This window comes from Zalophus californianus, chromosome 6 (assembly GCF_009762305.2).
Source record: "Zalophus californianus isolate mZalCal1 chromosome 6, mZalCal1.pri.v2, whole genome shotgun sequence".
NCBI classification, from domain to species: Eukaryota; Metazoa; Chordata; class Mammalia; order Carnivora; family Otariidae; genus Zalophus; species Zalophus californianus.
Window position 1 is genome coordinate 9516867 of NC_045600.1, and position 20652 is coordinate 9537518.

Genomic DNA, 20652 nt, shown 5'->3' on the forward strand with positions numbered 1-20652 from the left:
CGATGTCACACTCCCCTACCTCCAAAGTCACACTCCCCTACCTCCGATGTCACACTCCCCTACCTCCGATGTCACACTCCCCTACCTCCGATGTCACTCTCTCCTACCTCCGATGTCACTCTCCCCTACCTCCGATGTCACTCTCCCCTACCTCCGATGTCACTCTCCCCTACCTCCCAAGTCACACTCCCCTACCTCCGATGTCACACTCCCCTACCTCCGATGTCACTCTCCCCTATCTCCGAAGTCACTCTCCCCTACCTCCGATGTCACTCTCCCCTACCTCCGATGTCACACTCCCCTATCTCCGATGTCACACTATAACACCAGACACTACCCCGAGCATTTTACAGTCCTCATTTATGCTTCTCAGTGAGCCCCGGAGGGGTAGATAACGTGTCCCCAATTTGCAGATGAGGGAAGTTTTTTAGTTTAGAGAGTTTAATTCGTGTAAGGTCGCCCAACTAATCAGGGAGGTGTCGGACGCAAGAGCCCATACCCTTCACCACCCTTCTCGCTGCCTGTCAGTGTGATTAGGGGCAGAGAGAGACCTGGGATGCCGGGGTGACTGTGTGTAAGCTGGGGAATTTGGGGCGATAGTGGTGCTCATGGTGACATAGGCACAAATGTAGGAATCAGAGTCAGGTATAGGGTTTTCAGACCTCATGGGAAATGAAGTGGAATATTCAGTGAAATGTTCAGATAACTTAGAGTTTAGGACTGAGGTCTGGTTTGGGGGAATAGTCTTTGTAAGAGTGATAAAGCTGTCAGAACAAATGAGATTTCCACGAGGTGGTTGTAGGAAGAAAATGTCAGAGACTGAGGATAAGTAGGAAGCAAACAGTACACTCTTATTGGGTAACAAAGAAATTCGTGTACATGTCAAAACTTCCTCTGTTCGTGTGCCGGGAAAGTTGTGATTGCTTATGTCCTGTAGGGATCAGTGCTGTTCCCTCAGCCCGGTGTGGAAGGGCAGCCTTCTCTGTGTGCTCCCGCCCCAGACACGTCCTGCATCCCGACCAGACCCGAGCCCCTAGCTGGCCTTCATACAGGCTCCCTGCATGCATGCGCCCACTCTGTTCCTCTCTCAGTGCTTTCCCCGCTTCCGGCTTGTCTGGTCCTGCCTGTCCCGCGTTGCACCGCAGGAGCCCTGAGCGTCTCTCCCTGTCCCATCCTGCCCGCCATCCCGTCTGACTGTGGATGTGCTTGCCGTCTTCCTCCTGCCATTGCCATCTGGATGCTGTACTCTCCTCGGAGGCGCAGGGATGCTGGCATTGATCTGAGCTGTTCCACTTCCGACAGCATGCTGCCGCCTGTCCCTCCCGGCTGTGTCGTCCGCAGGGACTGCTCCTCAGTCTTGCTGACGTTGTTCCCCCAGGGATGCCCGGCCAGGTGTCTCTCCCAGGGTGGGTGCCTGGTCAGTGGTACCGAGTTCCCTAGAAAGGGGGCTCATGAAGTACTTCCGTAAAAAGGAACCCAGTTTATAGAAAATGAAAATGAGATTGACAGTTCTAGCTCCTGGTTTCCAAGTTTTTACTAGACATTCCTAGACAGAAATGTTGTGATTTGAGTGAGTTACGGAGGACATGGAGTCCTTAGGAAAAACAGAGCAGAGGGTAAGCAATGAAGCTATTTTATTGATGTGAATAAACATGGAGTTCCTACCTTTTGCTCTGTTTTAAAATGGGTGAACAAAAATATCTTGAAATGCCATCCAAAACAAAGGAATGATATTTGAGAAAACATTACAATTAAATTGTATTTGTGGCTTAGATTCTAGGAGTATAAAATTCTTTTAGCTCTGTTCAGTGCCAATTTCTACTTCATAGCTAGAGTTTGTGGCATTTCCCCCCATTTATTTCATTGAGAATATTGTGGCATCTTAGACTTTTTATGTGGATTCTTTTTCTATTCTGATGGTCTCAGTTGACAGTTTGCATTTAATATCATCAGGTTGTGTTTTCAGAGGTTTGAAATTGTATGAACTGTTCGTTCTGACTTTATAAGGAATTTGCATATCAGTTTTTTCTGATCTGCTCTGAAAATCAGAAATTCTCATCTAACTACGCTGAAGGATATAGAATATATGGGAATATAATATTTGCTATTGTGAATAATTGATGGCCAGTGGTAATATGAAGAACATTTAGCTAAAAATATGTTTATTTGCCTGGTATGAATTCCAGCAGTGGTCATTTGCGGATAAGTATCTTACAGATTTTTTTCTGCTAAAGGTCAGCAACTGTAATCTGTATCGGCTTGGAAAAAAGAAGGGACTGCCCAGCCGCATGGTGGTATCAATATTTGATCCGCCTGTGAATTGGCTTCCTCCGGGTTATATAGTAAACCAAGACAAAAGTAACACAGATAAATGGGAAAAAGATGAAATGGTAAGTTTTGGGTAACTGGAAGCATTTATTTTTTGGTGAGCGGGAGAATTTTGTGCTATTAATTTTTGTGTTTCCTTTATACACCAAATCCTTGGTGTATTTATAATAGAGTAGGTATTTGATATATTGAATTAATTCCTTTAAATCGACTATCTCTTCATTGAATTAAGAAACAGTGTTGTAATTTTGATGGGGGTCAAGTCTGTCATTCTTTTCAGAGGCAGAAGTATGTATGATGTCGTGACTCAAAAAAGAAAAAAAAGCAAAACTCCGTAACATTTCATTTTACTGTTATGTTATATAACAGTTCATCCTCCCTCGATCCTTAGCTCTGTTCAGTGACTTTTCAGTGAACTATGATCTCCAGTCTGTGAAATAATTAATTTCAGTAAAGCCTTGCTTTGCAGGTCAGGGTTCTCTCAGTTAGGACTCGGTCTGCTCTGGTGACCTAAAAGAAAGAAAATCATAAAGGTTGTAGTTCTCTGGAAATAGTTTAAAAATCGTGCCAGTGGCTTCAGGCCAGATATTAGCTGCAGCTGCTTCATTTTGTCTTGTCTTGAAGGCCACCAGAGGGCACCTCGGAGGGCCTCGGAGCTGGAAAAGCCATCCATCTGCCCAGAGGTGGGCGGCTAGGAGGAGGTGGACTGCTGGGAAACACCGGCGCCTCTCCCAGAGCTAAAGGCCATCTCTTGGCGACTTTCATTTCGTGGACATTTATTTTGCATTAATGAGACACTGGATCATGGTTACTTACTTTTTCCTTCAGGCCAGCAGTGAGAATACGGTTTCTTTTCACAGGTCACGCTTTCTAAATAGACAGGCTTTCGTGTCCTGTTCCTGACACGCCTGTGGTAGTTCTCTGTCTCAAGCTTCCCCGGGGCCGCCGCTCTGTGCCCCGACTTTGATTTTTACCCCTTTACGGAGTACAGTTTTAACTCATGCAGTGTTTGACTTTTTTACAGAAATTGAACTTCTCCAGAAAAGTGTTAAGAGAATATTTTAATGCAGGCTGGGTTAGAAAAATTACATTTGCTATTAACTTGGAAATAGATAGAAGCTTAGAGGAAAATGTATAGATTTGGAGGACTTTAGAGAAAATATTGCATATCTATGAAAAACATTCCCAATAATTATTCTGCCTTGTAGTTTCATAATATAGTTGGCTTTTTAGAAAAAATTAGCATAAAAGTGACATTGACAAGTCCTTTTGATTAAGAAAGAATTTTTAAAAATACAACAGAAATTTCTTATTTTCCTTAACATTTCAGATGACCTGGCACTTTGGTTTTGGGAATACATTAAACATACCATTCATATTTTCACTTAGTAGTTTGTACTTATTGAAATAGGCCCTGAGTGGTATCGGAAGGCGTGTGCTTGCGTTCCTGTTCTGCCTGCCTCCCTCCTCAGCAAATAGGTTTAAGAGAAACTTTGCATACGAATGCCAAAGTGGTAATAACTCAGGTAGAGAGTTGACTTGAACCGGAGGAGAAAAGAGTTTGATGCCAGGTTTTTTGTTTTTGTTTGTTTGTTTGTTTGTTTAGGAGCTTGAAGTGTTCTCAGAAACCATTTAGTGAGGTAGAATCCCGCTATTTTGCAGATAGAGAAACTGAAACCCAGAGGCATTAAAGAACTTTTTCCAAGATCACATAGCATATTTGTGATAAAACCTACTCTTGTGTGTGTGTGTGCCAATTTTACACTATGGTAGCATCTTACTAAAGATATATAAGGATTTTTTTTTTTTGATTAAAAAATTATTCAGCCTGATTTTTTTTTTTTTTTTAATTGCAGTTTGCTTTTTTTAATGTTAAGGACCAAACAGTAGTCCAAAACATCTCATGTTACCTTGGGAAGGTAGAGGGTTTTTTAACAGGAAATAGTTCCTAGAGATCTGCCACTACAGTCTCTTTTCATGTTCTTCTACATTCTTGGAAAACTTTTATAAACCTTTTTTCATAAAAAAATAAATAAAACCCATAAAGATACATAGTTGTAGAGACATGGCTCGGTTCACTGCTCTTCTTTACTTTCAAATAAATACACTATGTCTTTTGAATCTGGCTTAAAATGAAATATTGCAGTATTTAAAAAATCCTTGACAAAGTTTGAAAACGTTTTTGTCAGCAAATCTCTGGAAAGTTGTCACTATCAGAATTGAAGCACACCCTCCTGCCTTTTTCCCCCCAAAGTCAAGTCTTTTTTTTTTTTTATTTCTTGCGCAACAGAAATTTGGCATCTTTTAACGTTGCAAAAAAGTTACATCATTACTGAATCCTAGCCCATTATTAAGGTTGTCATTCACAAATAAGCTTTTGCCAAAGAAATTGGAATTAGCAAAGATCTTCTGACAGAAATTGGATTGTTGTGTTTCATGTTAGTCTAAATTTTCTTCTATTTTTGTCATTTATGCTTTAATCTGTTCCTCTGATTACTGTAGCACCGTGGAGGGGAAAGCGTAATTTCCCAGATTCATAGCTTAGTTCAGTGATCACTTTTAGTTTTCCAAGCAGAGCAATCTAGTTTTAATTGTAGCAAATGTACTTTGATTTGAAGTGGAAGTAGGGACAAAACCTTTAGCATGAAAACACCCTATTGCCTATTTTTAATATTCTACAGATTTTTAAGGTAATTTATCTTTTTTCATATTTATACTCTTTATTGTGCAGATAATGCTTTTTCTGCATCTGGAATTTAATTTTATTAATTTGAAATCTTTTTGAAACATTTTAAAACTTTGTCAGCAAAATTGAAGACCTCTCATCGGCCTGTGAGTGCTTTTGTTGTGTGTCTGCTGGAGTAAGCCTTGCTAGCTGAAGTTTTGCTTCGTGGACATTAATTTTAACTTTATATCTGTGTTCAAAATCCTTAACTTAAAACTTCATACTGGATAAAGATCATTGTATAACTTAGAAAATGAACATTCAAAGAACATGTTTTACTTTGTTTATATGATTAAATAACTTATTTTATGTTAATTGAAAACAAATGGCCATGATTTTAAAGTTGCCTTTTAGTATTTGTGGTTGTCATTTGAAATTATCCATAACCCTTGCTTTTATTGAGTTTCAAACCCTTTTAAAAACAGCAGCTATGTCTCCCCTCCTTCCCCACCCCTCCTCGTTTCAGACAAAAGACTGCACGTTGGCCAACGGCAAGCTGGGCGAGGACTTTGAGGAGGAGGACTTTGAGGACGAGGACCTGACGTGGAGGGCTCCAAAGGACGATGCCGACTATGAAGATGATTTCCTGGAGTATGACCAGGAACATATCAAATTTATAGATAACATGTTAATGGGGTCAGGAGCTTTTGTAAAGAAAATTTCTCTCTCTCCTTTTTCAACCACTGATTCTGCATACGAATGGAAAATGCCCAAAAAATCCTCCTTAGGTAGTATGCCATTCTCATCAGATTTTGAGGATTTTGACTATAGCTCTTGGGATGCAATGTGCTATCTGGATCCTAGCAAAGCTGTTGAAGAGGATGACTTTGTGGTGGGGTTCTGGAATCCATCCGAAGAAAACTGTGGTGTTGACACAGGGAAACAGTCCATTTCTTACGACTTGCACACTGAGCAGTGTATCGCGGACAAAAGCATAGCCGACTGTGTGGAAGCCCTGCTGGGCTGCTATTTAACCAGCTGTGGCGAGAGGGCTGCTCAGCTTTTCCTCTGCTCGCTGGGGCTGAAGGTGCTCCCGGTAATTAAAAGGACTGATCGGGAAAAGGCCGTGTGCCCTATTAGGGAGAATTTCAGCAGCCAACAAAAGAACCTTTCAGGGAGCCGTGCTCCTGCCTCTGTGGCCAGCTCGCGCTCCTCGGTGTTGAAAGACTTGGAGTATGGTTGTTTGAAGATTCCACCAAGATGTATGTTTGATCATCCAGACGCAGATAAAACACTGAATCACCTTATATCGGGTTTTGAAAATTTCGAAAAGAAAATCAACTACAGATTCAAGAATAAGGCTTACCTTCTACAGGCTTTTACCCATGCCTCCTACCACTACAATACCATTACTGGTAAGGAGCCCCAGGCCGAACTCCAGTGCCCTGCAACCGCGAGCTCGTGCTGACTGCATTCTTTTTGCCTTGGGTTTTTGTTTTTTAAAAGGCAACCTGTGCATGTACAGACTTGGTGCTTAAGATGCATGGTGGAGGGAGGGAGCAAGAGAAAAATGAAGGCGGCTTTATTTTCCTCTTCCTTCTGGGTGCATGCGGGGCTTCTCACCGATGATCGCTGGCAGCGCCCCCGCCTCCCCTGCTCGAAGAGAGGTCACTTCACGGGTTGCACAGTTGGAGAAATTGGGGCCTTCCTGTTTTGTTGTGCTTTTCCCATTTTTGTCCTCCCCCTCTGTCTTTCTGATGCCCGTTTAGCGCCGTTTATGGTTCTTGATTTCGTATATTCTGGATGTATTTCCACGTCCTTTTATCGTTCTTCCTGAACAAAAAGGCCCCTCTCTAAAGGTCGTTTTAAATCTAAAGATGAGTGGGCTAAAAGAAACTTCTTCGGGGGAAGGTTTCTGCATCTTCCACTTGGCGTTGTGCTCCAGCGTCTTCTCCTTTCTGTAGTGGTGGCCAGTCCATGAGATGCGAAGGGAGACCAGGCGCCTGGAACTGCAGTCAGCTTCAGCTTATGAAAAGCCTGTGTATTTTTTTTTCTCTATCAGAGTAATAAGTGCTTGAGTCTAGGATACCAAAGCAGAGTATAAAGTTTGTATAAGAAAAACAGGAAAGGTTCAGATGATCAGAAGAGTGTAAAACCAAAAAGTGAAAACCGATCTGGCTCTGGACGAGAAGGGCTGGCGGCCCGGGACGCTGTTTGTCTTTGTGGCGAAGCCGGGAGGCATGGTTCCTGCCCTCTGCTGAGCGAGGCCCCTGCCTCGGAGCTCTGGGTGTCCGGGACGCACCACTTCGGCGGTCCCCGCCCCCGCCTCCTGGCCTGGATGGGCTCTGCTCGGCCCGGGGAGGAGATAGGGGTGCTGGCCAGCACGGGTGCCTTCCCCCACGTGGGCAGCTGGCCCATGCTGCCCCAGGTCTTTGCGCACGGCCACAACTCTCCCTTCTTAGGCTCTTGTTCATGTCCAGTTCAACAGTTCTCACCCAGGTGGAGGAGGGGGTTTTCTAGTACTTACTGGGCCGGTGGCAGCTGTGACCCAGGAGTGGCGAGGCACGGTGGCCCCAGCGCACACTCCATAGCGGGGGCGAGGCACTGCGCAGAGCGTGGGGGCGGTGTGCGAGGGCAGAGCGCAGGGTGTATGGGGTGCATAGGGGGGTACTGGGGCAAAGGGTGGGGTGTGCCGGGGGCAGAGCTTGAGGCCAGAATAGGGGGTGTGTGGGGCCAGAGCACGGGGTGCATGGGGTGTTGGGGGGCGGAGGGTGGGGTGCCTGTGCAGCGTCTGGCCCCTGACCGCTGGCATGGGAGCGAGGCTGCGGCTTCGCCGGCGCCCAGCACCTGCTTGGCCAGCAGCGTGCCCGAGGGAAGGGCCTGACCTGATGAGGCTCCCCGGCCAGTGTTTTGTCTGCAGGGGCAGTAGCCATTGGGCCACCGAAGGCTTTTATGATCCCAATTTATAGATAAGAAATAGGCTTCATTTGCCATTCAAATTGAATTTCCAGAGGCTTTAGTAAGTGTGACACGTCCCCTGGTTTGTCATTGAAGAATATACACGGAAAACAGAGACTGGCAGCATTCTCGCTGGTGGGTCCGGGGCCAGGCGTCCCAGTGGGTTCCTGTGCGGGAAGAGCGGGGTTTGCGCGAGCTGACGCCTGCGCTCTGGGCCGCCTGCAGATTGTTACCAGCGCCTGGAGTTCCTGGGAGATGCGATTTTGGACTACCTCATAACCAAGCACCTTTACGAAGACCCGCGGCAGCACTCCCCGGGCGTCCTGACCGACCTGCGGTCTGCGCTGGTCAACAACACCATCTTCGCGTCGCTGGCGGTCAAGTACGACTACCACAAGTACTTCAAAGCCGTCTCCCCCGAGCTCTTTCACGTCATCGACGACTTCGTGCAGTTCCAGCTGGAGAAGAACGAGATGCAGGGCATGGACTCCGAGGTGAGTGCTCCTGGAGAACACGGCCAGTGCACGGCTCGCAGCCGCTTTCCTCCGGGCGGGGCCGAGGGACGGTCGTGCTCTCCAGGTCGGCCCTTCAAAAACTTGACTGCCCCCGCGATGGTGGTGCGTGCGGTCCTTCCAGGGGAGAGAGGGGGCCGGGGGGCTGTGGGCTCTTTTCTGTCCCTGACGCCTGACTGATGCCTGCCGGCCCCTGCCCCCGGTGGCCCTTGAACCTTAGTGAATGAATCTCCCTGCGGTTCATTCTGCCTTTCTTTCTGTTAGAATGGGTCCGAAAACATTCGCTGATACGATCTCAGGTAAGCCTCACAAATGTATTTTCTGCTTCTCCTTGAAAATAAGAAAATCTCCTTTAAAAACCAACCTTCTAAAATTTTAACCATTGGAATTTGAGAGGCTTCTGTCGTAAGTTCAGCCAAAGGTTCTTTGGTGATGGAGCTCATTTTAATGTGTTTGTGAGCTATTTTGAAGTTTTGTAGTGAAGAATTTCACTTAGGTCTTTCCACTCTCCTCTGATCCTTCGCTGCCATCCATCTGCATACCTGTGTACCCAGGAGAGCACTCTCGGTCCCCTTCTCCCCGTTCTGATTCCCTCGTTTTCCTTACTTGTGTGGATGTCTTATAAGGAGTCAGGGCATTTATTCTTAATTCTGGTGGCTGTTTTAATTGCTCTTCGTTTAATTCGTACCTTCCCTTTTTTTTTTTTTTTTTTTTTTTTTTAATCGCACCAAACCGTGGCTGGGGACTAGTGCTTTTCTTTCCTTGACTTGCTGTGAGAGAAATTTGAGGCGTAACCGCAAGGCTAGTGTCCCACCCTGTAAACAGTACAGAGCACATGCTGAAGGAGGATCCACTCTCCCGGGTGCCCTCCGCCAAGGTGAATGGGCCGAGTCGGGGCACAGCCAGCAGTGGCACTAGGAATTAGAACCATCTCATATGTACTCAGTATTATTTCTGGTCTTATTCTTTAGAAGTGTTTAAGCTTAGAATTTGAGGAATTAGCTAAAATTAGACTTAAGTTCTCTTTTGATGACAGTGGGACATGCTGGTTCTGTTAATTTTTGTTCATTCTTTTCCTTTCCTTTGTTTATATAAACATATGTATTAGAAGTTACAAAAACTGATTGGAAATGTCAGTGGTCTGGCTTTTCTAACTTACTGTTGAATCTTCAGTAAGTCTCTCCACTTCTCTGGGCCTCAGTTTCTTAGTTTGTGAAAGGAGAGAATTAAATTAGATAAATTTTAAATTCCTTTCTACCTCAAAACCGTGATGTACCAACAAGAAGTGTCTTTTTTTCCCCCCGGTAGCCAGCATTACGAGTGTTTTATATAGAGCTCTACATGGCTAAACAATCCATTTAGAAATTTTTTTTTTAAAAACTCCAAATGCCCCCTTCTCTTGTTTCTCTTTCACAAGTAATTTGTGTTTATTTTAGAAAATACAAATAAGCAAGAAGAAAATTAAAGTTATGCAAATACACTGCTTTAGAAATTACCAAAATGAACATTCTGTGATGTTTTATTGCTAATGTATATAAACATAAGCATACCTAAAACATAAAATGGAATTATATTATGCGTAGTATACCATAACGTGTTTTTTTCACTTAATATTTTGAGGACAACTTTCCGTGTATCCGTTGGCGTTTTGACTTTCAGTGGCTGCCCTCTAATCAATATATGGCTATAATGGAATGTACTTAAACAGTCCTTTGTGGCTAGATATTTACGTTGTTTTTACTGAGGACTTTTAATAAACATGGGTGTGGTAAATATATCCAGTACCTCCTTAAGATAAATTCCTAGAGATGGGATTGTTGCATCAAAGCATTAGGAACTTTTAAAAAGGCATTTGATACATATCTAAGTTTTTTATTACATTAATTTGAATACCTACTGTGTGTCAGGCACTCTCTTATAGTCAGTGTGTATTAAGGGGTTTAATAAAAAGGGACCTCGGGGGGATCTATTGTCCAGTCTAATTTTTCTGGCAAAAAGTGGCAATTTATACTTGCCAAAGCAGTGTATATACATTCTTGTCATTGCCGTACTAATGAGTATTCGGCCTAATCCTTGCCAAACCGCTAGGGGGTAGAGCTGTTTTAAGATGCAGTTCTTTGGTTACGAGTGGATTTGAAATTTTTTTCATACATTTATTAACTATTTCTAATTTTGTGGTGTTTTTGTTTTCATGTAGAAGTACTCTTTTTTCCCTTTGCTGAGTATACTACTAACTGGGGAAGGGATTTTGTTTATCCCTTGAGAAACTGGGGGAAAAAAATTTTTTTTTAGATGTTCGCGAAGAACCTATTGCAATGTCGTTAGGTGATTGCCATAAATGGTTGGTATTGTTAGCCTTGTTAAAGGGTATAATAAAAGTCCTATCCAAGAAAAGAAACACGCCGCTGTGGAATGCCTTTAAAGGTAGCCTTGTTGCTCACAAGTCCCTTTTCTTTGTGTAAATAGCTTAGGAGGTCTGAGGAGGATGAAGAGAAGGAGGAGGACATCGAAGTTCCAAAGGCCATGGGGGACATTTTTGAGTCGCTTGCTGGTGCCATTTACATGGATAGCGGGATGTCCCTGGAGATGGTGTGGCAGGTGTACTATCCTATGATGCGGCCGCTCATAGGTACTGTTCGTTCCCTTCGAAAGAAACACAGTCATAATTAAAAACAACTATAAGGATATCATTCACATGACTCTTTCATTTTGATTACAGAAAAATTTTCTGCAAATGTGCCCCGTTCCCCTGTGCGAGAATTGCTCGAAATGGAACCAGAAACTGCCAAATTTAGGTAAGCAAAACCGTGCATGGAAAAAATTAAGTTCCTTAAGAAACAAGAGGGGCAAGAGTTGTCAAAGATGCCATAAACTAATGATTCTGAGAAATATTTACACTGGGGCATGCACTCTGCACTCTCCGTTTGTAGTCGGATTGACTTTCCCTTCTGCTTTGATAAAGTAATGCTGAGTTAAAGAAGAGCCTCAGCCCCGTGTGCCGGGGGCCGCGCCACCGTGTGATGCACGTTTCCTTTGTGTGCCGGCAGCTCGTGCCCGGGCCCTCCGCCTCCGAGCACGAGCTCCGTGCTGATTGACAATAATAATAAATAGTTCTGACTTGCGATTCACGCTGTTTGGCTTTTTTACAGCCCGGCTGAGAGGACGTATGACGGCAAGGTCAGAGTCACGGTGGAAGTGGTGGGGAAGGGGAAATTTAAAGGCGTCGGCCGGAGCTACAGGATCGCCAAGTCTGCAGCAGCAAGAAGAGCCCTACGCAGCCTCAAAGCCAATCAACCTCAGGTTCCCAACAGCTGAAACCCCTTTTTACAACGGACAGAAAACAAAAAACAAAAAACAAAAAGCAGAATTAAGGGGAAAACTATTTAAATCGAGGAGGATGATTTAAAGTCCATAGTGAGTGGAATGAATTGAAGGCAGAATTTAAAGTTTGTTTGATAACAAGATAGATTACAGAATAAAACATTTAACATATGTATAAAAATTTTGGAACTAATTGTAGTTTTAGTTTTTTGCGCAAACACAATCTTGTCTTCTTTCCTCACTTCTGCTTTGTTTAAATCACGAGAGTGCTTTAATGATGACATTTAGCAAGTGTTCAAGAGAATTATTGACAGTTATTTTGTTTTTTGTTTTGTTTGGGGGGGTTTTGTCTTTTGTTTTTTAATTTCGTTTCCGTCAGCTTTGCTTAGTGTTAGGAGGCCAAGGAGCTTACAGCTGAGACAGCCCCTGGATTCTGTGGAGCGCCCTCCCCTCCTCGGTGTGGCCGCTGCGCCCAGGAGGATGGTGCGGTTTGCGAGAGGAGAAGCTTGCCCGTGCTGTCTTTTCTTTCCACGATCTGTTGCCTAAGAGGATGTCTCCCGGTCGCCATTGCACTTAACTATAGTAAGGGACAGGTTTTTAATGAACATTGGCTGGCATGTTGGTGAATCACATTTTCGTTTTCTCTCATGCCACGTAGTCTTGCATACAAAAGGTTCTTGCCTTAAAAGTAAAACCCTCATGGATGTTCTTTAATTTCTGATCTTTTTGGAACAAACTATTTGACATTCCCTTCCTTTTATTATGCATTTAGAGGTTGAGACAGTGTGATATTTGCAACTCACTAGGGTAGTTGTGACTTAACTTATTAAGGATTATATTCTTAGAGTTTCTGTCATCTGTGTCCTGAAGGCATTTTGAAAACCAGAATATTATATATGTAGTCTATGGATTTTTTTAAGCACCATAATAAAAATGATCTTTGGCTAAATACCCAGTTTTACTAAAAACCTCCTGCCAGGTAGCTCCACTGATGGAAATTGTTTGTAGCAGTTTTGCCCTGTAGGCTGTTGCTCTAACAAGATAAACTCTAGACATATCACACCTAAAATATGCTGCAGATTTTATAAGTGATTGGTTACTTATTTAAAGAAGCAAAACAGAGCACCTTTACCCTTAGTCTTCTCACTTAAATGTCTTACTGTACTCGTCACAGTGTTGCGTGCATTCTTCACCTACCAAAGCTGCGCTGCTAATGCTGTGGAAGCATAACGTTTGCGACAAACTGCCGTCATCTTGATACATCTGTGATTTAAGGTCATTAATTTAGGAAAACAAGCTCATGATTTCCATATTTGGAAAAGAAAAAAAAAAAGACATTTTTAGGCATTTGCCGAAGTTTCTTTAATTAGACTTGTAGGCACTCTTCACTTAAATACCTCAGTTCTTCTTTTCTTTTGCATGCGTTTCCCCCTGTTTGGTGCTATGTTTATGTATTATGCTTGAAATTTTAATTTTTTTTTTTTTTTTTGCACTGTAACTATAATACCTCTTAATTTACCTTCTTAAAAGCTGTGGGTCGGTCTTGTACTCCCACCAACATACCAGTAGAGGTTTGCTGCAATTTGCCCCATTAATTATGCTTGAAGTTTAAGAAAGCCGAGCAGAGGTGTCTAATGTTTTCCAGCACGTCATTCTGAACTCGATGCTTCATGTAATGCTGCATTTTTTTGTTTTCAGTTACAGTTGAATACTGTACTTCTTGCTTTATCTGCACCACCCACCCCCAGAGAAACACCTCTGCACGTGTGCACAGAGAAAACTGTCAGCTCCGCTTTCTAAGGAGACCTGAGTGAAGGGGATGTTAAGCTTCTCCAACGTTATTTGTTGTCTCCAATCTTACATTTAAATTGCAATCTAAATTATTAAATGAGATTTTGAGCAAATTAATTTGGGTAGGCTCATTTTTAAAATACTTCTGATCGGGAACCTTAGATTTCTGTTTGTCTTTTTTTTTAAACCTCAGCGGGAGATCTCCTAGCAAGTTAAAACCAAGCAATTCTTGAATTATATTAACTGTAAACGTGTACAATTAACAAGTAAGGCTGGATGTGAATTTTACGTGTGAGGGTGATCTGTGATCAAGTTAGATCGCAGATCTCTTCTTAATTTATAAACTACCTGATGCCAGGAGCTTAGGGCTTTGCGTTGTGTCTAATGCACTAATCCCAGTGTTAAGGGATTCTCTCGCCTCCTGGCACCAAAACCAGATTGTTTCACAGTTACAATTCCCTTTGGGAGAAAAATGCCTCAATATATTTTGTAACCTTAAGAAGAGTATTTTTTTGTTAATACAAAAAAGTTCAGACTTGGATATGATTAGGTCATACATTCTCAGGGGTTCAAATTTCCTGCTACCATTCAAAATGTTTTATCAACGGCAAACTTTAGCTATTTCATTTTTTTTGTTGTTGGAGAAAGATAGCTAATTTTAATTTGTGACGCACACTTGGACGCGTTCTGTGATCCCCTGGTTACTAAGTTAAAAAATAAAAACTCTGAGTGAGACATACCGAGATGGTTATGAACGCTTTCGTGCTGCTGATTTTTAATGCTGTAAAGTGCCCCCAGTTTAGCTTGTGGAAATGTTTTGCATCCGTTAACGAAGGAAGAAAATCACTCTGTGTGGCGCCCCTTCCCACCCCTGTGTGTGTGTCATTCTTTTGTTCCCGTGACTGCAACGTGAGACCGGACGTGACGCGGAGGCCCTGCTAGTGGGAGGTGTGGTGGTGCCTCAGGCACGTGCGTGAAGGACTGGGGAAGTGTGTCTTGACAACTGCGAAGTTCCTTATGATGATGGTGTGGAGGTTAGTCGGCATGAACCTGCATTGTAAAGATTTTTGATTTCCTTTATAATACACTTTCAACAGTCCTAACTATGCTGCGTTGTGTAACAGCTTTGTTCCCCCTCTGTTCTGTTCGTGTAGCCCAGATAAGCATTGCACTTGGTACCATGCTTTACCTCATTTCAAGGAAAATATGCTTAACGGAGAGGAAAAAAGATGTGGTTTGGCCTCGCTGCTGTTTTGATTTACCGGATTTGAAAAAGATAATTATAATGCCTGCAATGTGTCATATACTTGCACAACTTAATAGGTCATTTTTGTCTGTGGCATTTTTACTGTTTGTGAAAGTATGACAAAGATTTGTTAACTGAACTCTTATGTTTTTTTTTTTAAATATATTTTGTTACTTTTTTTTTCTCTTTCTTTTACGTCATGTGAAGTGATTAAATTTAGAATGACCTCTAACACTCCTGTAATGATCTCTTAAACTACTAATAGTTTCACGTTCTTCAGAACGATTCAGACTTCCCTCCCTAACTAGCGAGAGGCCCCTAGGCTGCTCGGCCGCTCATAAAGATGGCCCTTCACCCAGCACCGCGCCCTTCCAGGTCATTCCCAGTCTGACGGAGACTGGGGTGCGGGGAGTGCCCGACACCCAGCCCAACCATGGCGCGGTCTGAGGGCCCAGCCGATGGCAAGCTCTCCATCGTCCTCTCTTAGGGTATTTGATCCTTTCACACAAGATCTAAGCCACCAAACTGAGACCTGGATATCTTTATTGAAACCGCATCTGAGATTCTGTCCAAGCCCTCGCCCAGCTCGTGTTCCTGGCGGTTGGTACCAAATGGTCAGTTTCATTGCATTTCAATAGGTATATTTTTTTCAACCACTGATTACTTTTCAGGAATTTAATTATTTCCAAATAAATTATTTTATATTGTACATGAAAAGCTTTTAAGATACGTTTAAGACCAAGCATAATAAAGCGATTTTACCAGTTGTTGGAGCCGCCAGGAGCAATCTCGCGGGAACTTGCATTGAGACTTGCATTGTGGTTTTCCACTAGCAGTGAAAATGGTCTTTCAGAACTAACTTGTAAATATATTTCAATCATTAAGTGTTTTGTTTTTTCTCCTGGTCCATTTTTATTTGGACATCAACCACAGACAATTTAAATTTTATAGATGCACTCAGAATTCACTGCATCTGCAGGTTACCTAGCAAAAACGCAAAGGTGAACAGCAAGTAAACTTTGTGGCTTTTCTGCTGTAAATAGAGGGAAGGGAAATGACTAAAATCAAGAAAAACTAACATAATTTGATTGACAGTAACCTATTTACCATCACATGCTGCAGCTGTTCTAAGGAACATACTGTAACCCATTCATAGAGTAATTGTGCTGCGGGATCGTGCAGCCTGCACCTTATGGGCCCCAATTACCTTTAGTTGTTTGTTTTGTAATAATTGTAGCAGAGTCAAGCTCCAATAAAGTTATGGTCTGTTCATCCTGTGTCCTATCTTTTTCTTTTCTCATTTTGGTTCCGTTCAAGCGGGTGATAACACTGAAATGGTTGTAGCAGACGTGATCTTTCAAGTGTTCTGATTCCACGGTCATGTGAAAATGCCTATTTTAACATAAAAGTTTAGCTGACCGAGCCCTGCTTCACGTTTACTGGTAGAGTTGTATAGTAGCAGTTGCCTTTTTCTTTTCGAGATTTAAATAGTAACAGTGTGTTGTTCTGAAATTCTGCCATATTGACCGATGTGTTCCAGCTCCTGGATTATACACGATGCATTTGACACATTCCTTAAGTGAATTTGGTTATTCTGAGATCCAAGTGGACACAATGTTTAGCTTCCAGGTTTTTAGGTCGCACTCCTAATATTGTTGGTTAAGCAAGAATTCTGTCTTTCAAGATTTGACCCAATCTTTTTGTAACTTAGTAAACTAAGGACTAATAGCAATGACTTGGCTGCAGGAACAAGATGATAAGTATAAGTCTCTTAGAAGGAGAAAAAAATGTTTAGTTTTCTTTTGTTACCAGTTCAGATTAATCCCTTCCTTTTTCATCCTTCCAGCTTCTTCTCTAAACTAAAGGAGAAAAAGTCTGTGTATTTTAATCATGAGGATTTGGGGTCAGCGCCACAGGCTTGTGCGTGCTGGTGTTCCGGCCCACAAGTCCCCGGTAGTGCAGGCCAAGCATCAGTGCCACAGTGCCTTCCTGCCCTGGGACCCTGCCCTCCCCTGGCTAGCAACAGAGAACAGCCAGGCCAGGAAGATCTGTTTGCAGATCATGATGTGCGTGAAAAGAACCCAGATGGAAGGGAAATTTTTTCTTTTTGCAGCTCCATAAGGATAACATACCGCATGCTTTAGATGGGATGGTAGATGCCGGTTCACCACCATCTACCATGGGTTATGAACGGACCTGTGGTCCTTGCGAAGGCACCGGGGAGCAAGGGCGTGCACTCACGCTAGGTGGGCAGGCCAGGCAATGTGTGGGGGAACCCTTCGATCTTTCTCTTTCTCTTTCTTCGTTTTGTGGTTACTTATACACAAAACTTAACATTTCGGCCATTTTTCAGCATACGGCTTAGAAGCGTTAAAACACGTCGACATTGTTGTGCAACCATCACCACTGTCCATCCCCAGAACTTTCTCGTCATTCAGAACTGCAGCCTTGCATCGGTGAAACGCTAACTTCCCTTGCCTCCCTCCCCACGCTCCTGGCAGCCGAGAGTCTGCTTTTGGTCTCTGTGAATTCCACTGTTCGAGGTACTTGATAGAAGTAGAATCAGACAGTATTTGTCCTTTGACATCTGACTTATTTCTCTCAGCATGAGGGCCTAAGGTCCATCCATACTGAAGCAGGTGTCAGAATTTCCTTCCTTTTTTAGGCTGAGGAGTACTCCAACGTATATACACGCTGCAGTTCGTTTACCCTCCATTTGCCCGTGGATGCCTGGGGTGCTTCCCACCTTTCGGCTCTTGTGGAGAGCATTGCTTCGAATATTGGCATAACATACCTGCTTGGGTCCCTGCTTTCAGTTCCCCAGCATGTCTATATTCCAGAAGTAGAATTGCTGGGTCATACGGGAATTGCATCTGTGATTTTTTTGAGGAGCTGCCATGCTACTTTCCCGCGTACTGCACCATATGACCTGGTCGGCGGTGGAGAAGGCTTCCAGTTTCTCCACATCCTCACCCACACCTGTTTCCAGTTTGTTGCTTTTCTGTAATATCTATTCTAAGGGGTGAGAGGTGGCATCTCGTAGTTTTGATTTGCTTTTCTCTATCAGTGATCTGGAGCATCTTTTCATGGGCTTGTTGGCCATCGTATATCTTCTTCGGAGAAATGTCTCTTCGGGTCCTTTGTCAATTTTTGAGTTGGTTTTTTTCTGGTGGTGGTGAGTGGTGAGAGTTCCCTATGTATTCTGGATATTAAGCCCTTACCAGATTTGTGATTTGCAAGTATATTCTCCCATTTTGTGGGTTGCCTTTTACCCTTGTTGAGACATTCTGAATTGCAAAACACGTTGACCTCAAGCCTTTCTTTAAGAGCTTGTGGGCTCGTGATAGCCAAGGCTTATTGAACAGTACTTGGTGCCTGATGGTTGCTGAATGTTGTACACATGTTATGCCATTTACTTCTCACCACGAGTATGGAAATGACTCCTTTTGGAGGTTCACACTGAGAACTAGAGTCAGCCCGCCTGGTTCCCTGCACTGTGTGACTTTGGGTAAGTTGTGAACCACTCTTAGCCTCGCCTCCTTGCCTCTACAGTGAGGAACGGCGTCATTGGGATTCAAGTGACACTTCATGGACAGTGCTGGGCGCAGTGCCCCGTGTGTCACAAGCCCATAATAAATGCTAATTGTTACTGCTGCGATGCCCCCTTTTATAGATGGGGAAAGCGAGGCACAGAGGAGTGAAGTTTGCCTCCTTCAGAGGGGTGCATTTGGCCCATCTCAGGTTGATGGACATTGTCTTCCCTATAAGCCCAAGTCTGCAGCTTTTAGAGAGGCCTTTCTACATGTTGTTGACTCTGCCTAAAACTATCCTGGCCCTCCCCAAGCTCCTCCTTTACTCACCCAACACTGCCCATCCTTGCACACATAGCTGGGCACCTAGCCCCCCAGGACGCCTCCTTCCCACCACCTTTCAGCTTGTGCCCATCCTTTGGTTCTCACCACTTCTGCTCGTGTCTGTGAGCTACTGGAAGGCAACCGCCACCCCATGGCCCGAGTCTCAAAAGCTTCTGGACTATACAGTAGATGCTGATCTCAGTTCACTGCTGTGCTGTTCTTGATCCGCCATCCGTAGGTGTCAGTGATTCTTCAGGAGACATGAAGTGCGGGATCAGGAGGGACGTGGGAGCGGGGGAGTGGAGCCAGCACCACACGGGGGGAAAATCCCTGCTTTTTACCATGTTTTCTCCAAGGAGAATAGGACCTATAGGACCTGGGTCTCCCTTTTTTTTTTTTTTTTTTGAATATTTTATTTTAGAGTGAGCGCGTGTGCTGGCGAGCATGCGTGGAGGGAGGGACAGAAGGAAAGGAAGAATCTCAAGGAGATTTGGGGAGCCCGATACGGAGCTCGATCTCACGACCCTGAGATCATGACCTGAGCCGAAATCAAGAGTCGGCCGCTTAACCAACTGAGCCACCCAGGCGCCCCAGACCTGGGTCTCTCCTACATATTGTGTCCTAGTCTTAGGTGAGGGCTGGGCCTCGTGGTCATTCGGACACCTTTGGTTCACTTGGGGTTAAAGACCCAGAAGAGAAATAGACCTTGCAGAGCCTGTGCTTTTCCTGAAAATTCTGTTTAAATGGACACTGAATGTTGTAGTGGATCTTTCCCTTTTTTGCTTGGACTACTGGGCCACTCCGAGCCAGATTTCTGGTAGACCTCCAGTTCATCTGTTCCCTCATTTATCCAGCACCTGCCGTGTGCAGGCACCCTCCTGGGTGCTGGGAGCAGAGCAATGAAGAATATGAAGCTTTGGCCCTTGTTACAGGCAGTTGACATCCTCGTGGATCCTTGGGAAGACAGGCCATGGCCAAATCCACCATGGTCGTTGTCTGGGGACAAATTCCAGCGTGTGCAGCTCCTCCTCTCCCCAGCGCCTCCACCCTGTCCTGTAACAGCATCTGTACCGTCACCTTGTGCCGTTGCCACAGATCCTTCAGGGAACAAGGTGGGCTGTAACGAACACGTCGGCACTCCTTGGTCCAGGATATACTTATTAAGCAGCTACTGCGTATTGGGCGTGGGGCCGACCTAGATGAGTAAGGTGGTGCTTGAGGCAGATAGCACTCGAGTCACATCTTTGAACTTGGCACTGGCTTTTGCTGCCGAGGCCAGCGTGACAAATGGGTAGGGCCACACTTCACTGCGTCCCGGGGTGTGGCGCTCTTTTGTTTTCTCCCTTTGAGAGCCCGGGCTCCAATGTGGGCAGACACAGTGGGACAGAAGTTGCTTTTATGGGAAAGCGTGTTTGAGCTTTTAAGTTCTCTTAAGAGCCGTAAGGCCACTTTGGGTTTTGTTTGGTGGTTAGTTATTTTTACTTATATTTACCTATTTGGGAATAAAGGGCTGAATCAGTCCTCTTGACAAGCCAGAATTCCAACTTGAGGTTATGTTTATAAATAGAAAATCTAGGCTTTCCAGAAGTAAGGCTCACTAAAACCAATTTTGTTGACAAAGGGGAGGTGCTGTCAGCTAGCGGTCTGAGCATTTCGAGGCATCTGGCATTCCTGAGTCCCAGACACGCCCCCGGGGCGAGCCAACTTTAACCCTCCTCTACCAGGGATGCCCAAAGGAGCCAGGCGGCCGGTGTCCAGGAGTCGGCACCGCAGCATCGCTGCCTGGGGTCTGTCACCCCCTGGCCAAGTCATTAACCTCCCGTGGCCTCTGTCTCCTGCTATACAGTGAAGGAGTTGGCCCATGGGATCTGCTAATGGTTGATACTCAAAGCCACAAACATTTAATTTGCAAATGCAGAAGGAGTATGAACCATGGCTGGGTCAGACCGTAGATTCCTAGAAGCCGAGCTCATGCCC

General features: G+C 44.2%; 1 protein-coding gene across 8 annotated transcripts in view; it reads left to right on the plus strand.

The window, feature by feature from the left end:
- Nucleotides 1–11965, plus strand: part of DICER1 (dicer 1, ribonuclease III) — a 71859-nt gene extending 59894 nt beyond the window's left edge. For 7 of the 8 annotated variants that reach the window (XM_027569445.1, XM_027569446.1, XM_027569444.1 and 4 more), the window contains 6 exons: nucleotides 2235–2390; nucleotides 5520–6408; nucleotides 8177–8445; nucleotides 10930–11092; nucleotides 11183–11258; nucleotides 11613–11965. In XM_027569445.1, coding sequence (XP_027425246.1) covers nucleotides 2235–2390; nucleotides 5520–6408; nucleotides 8177–8445; nucleotides 10930–11092; nucleotides 11183–11258; nucleotides 11613–11778 — 1719 coding nt within the window. In that variant the 3' untranslated portion in view covers nucleotides 11779–11965. Of the gene's footprint in view, nucleotides 1–2234; nucleotides 2391–5519; nucleotides 6409–8176; nucleotides 8446–8727; nucleotides 8763–10929; nucleotides 11093–11182; nucleotides 11259–11612 lie in introns of those variants that run through there. The other variant, XM_027569451.1, reaches the window with a different exon arrangement.
- Nucleotides 11966–20652: the final 8687 nt, after the last annotated feature.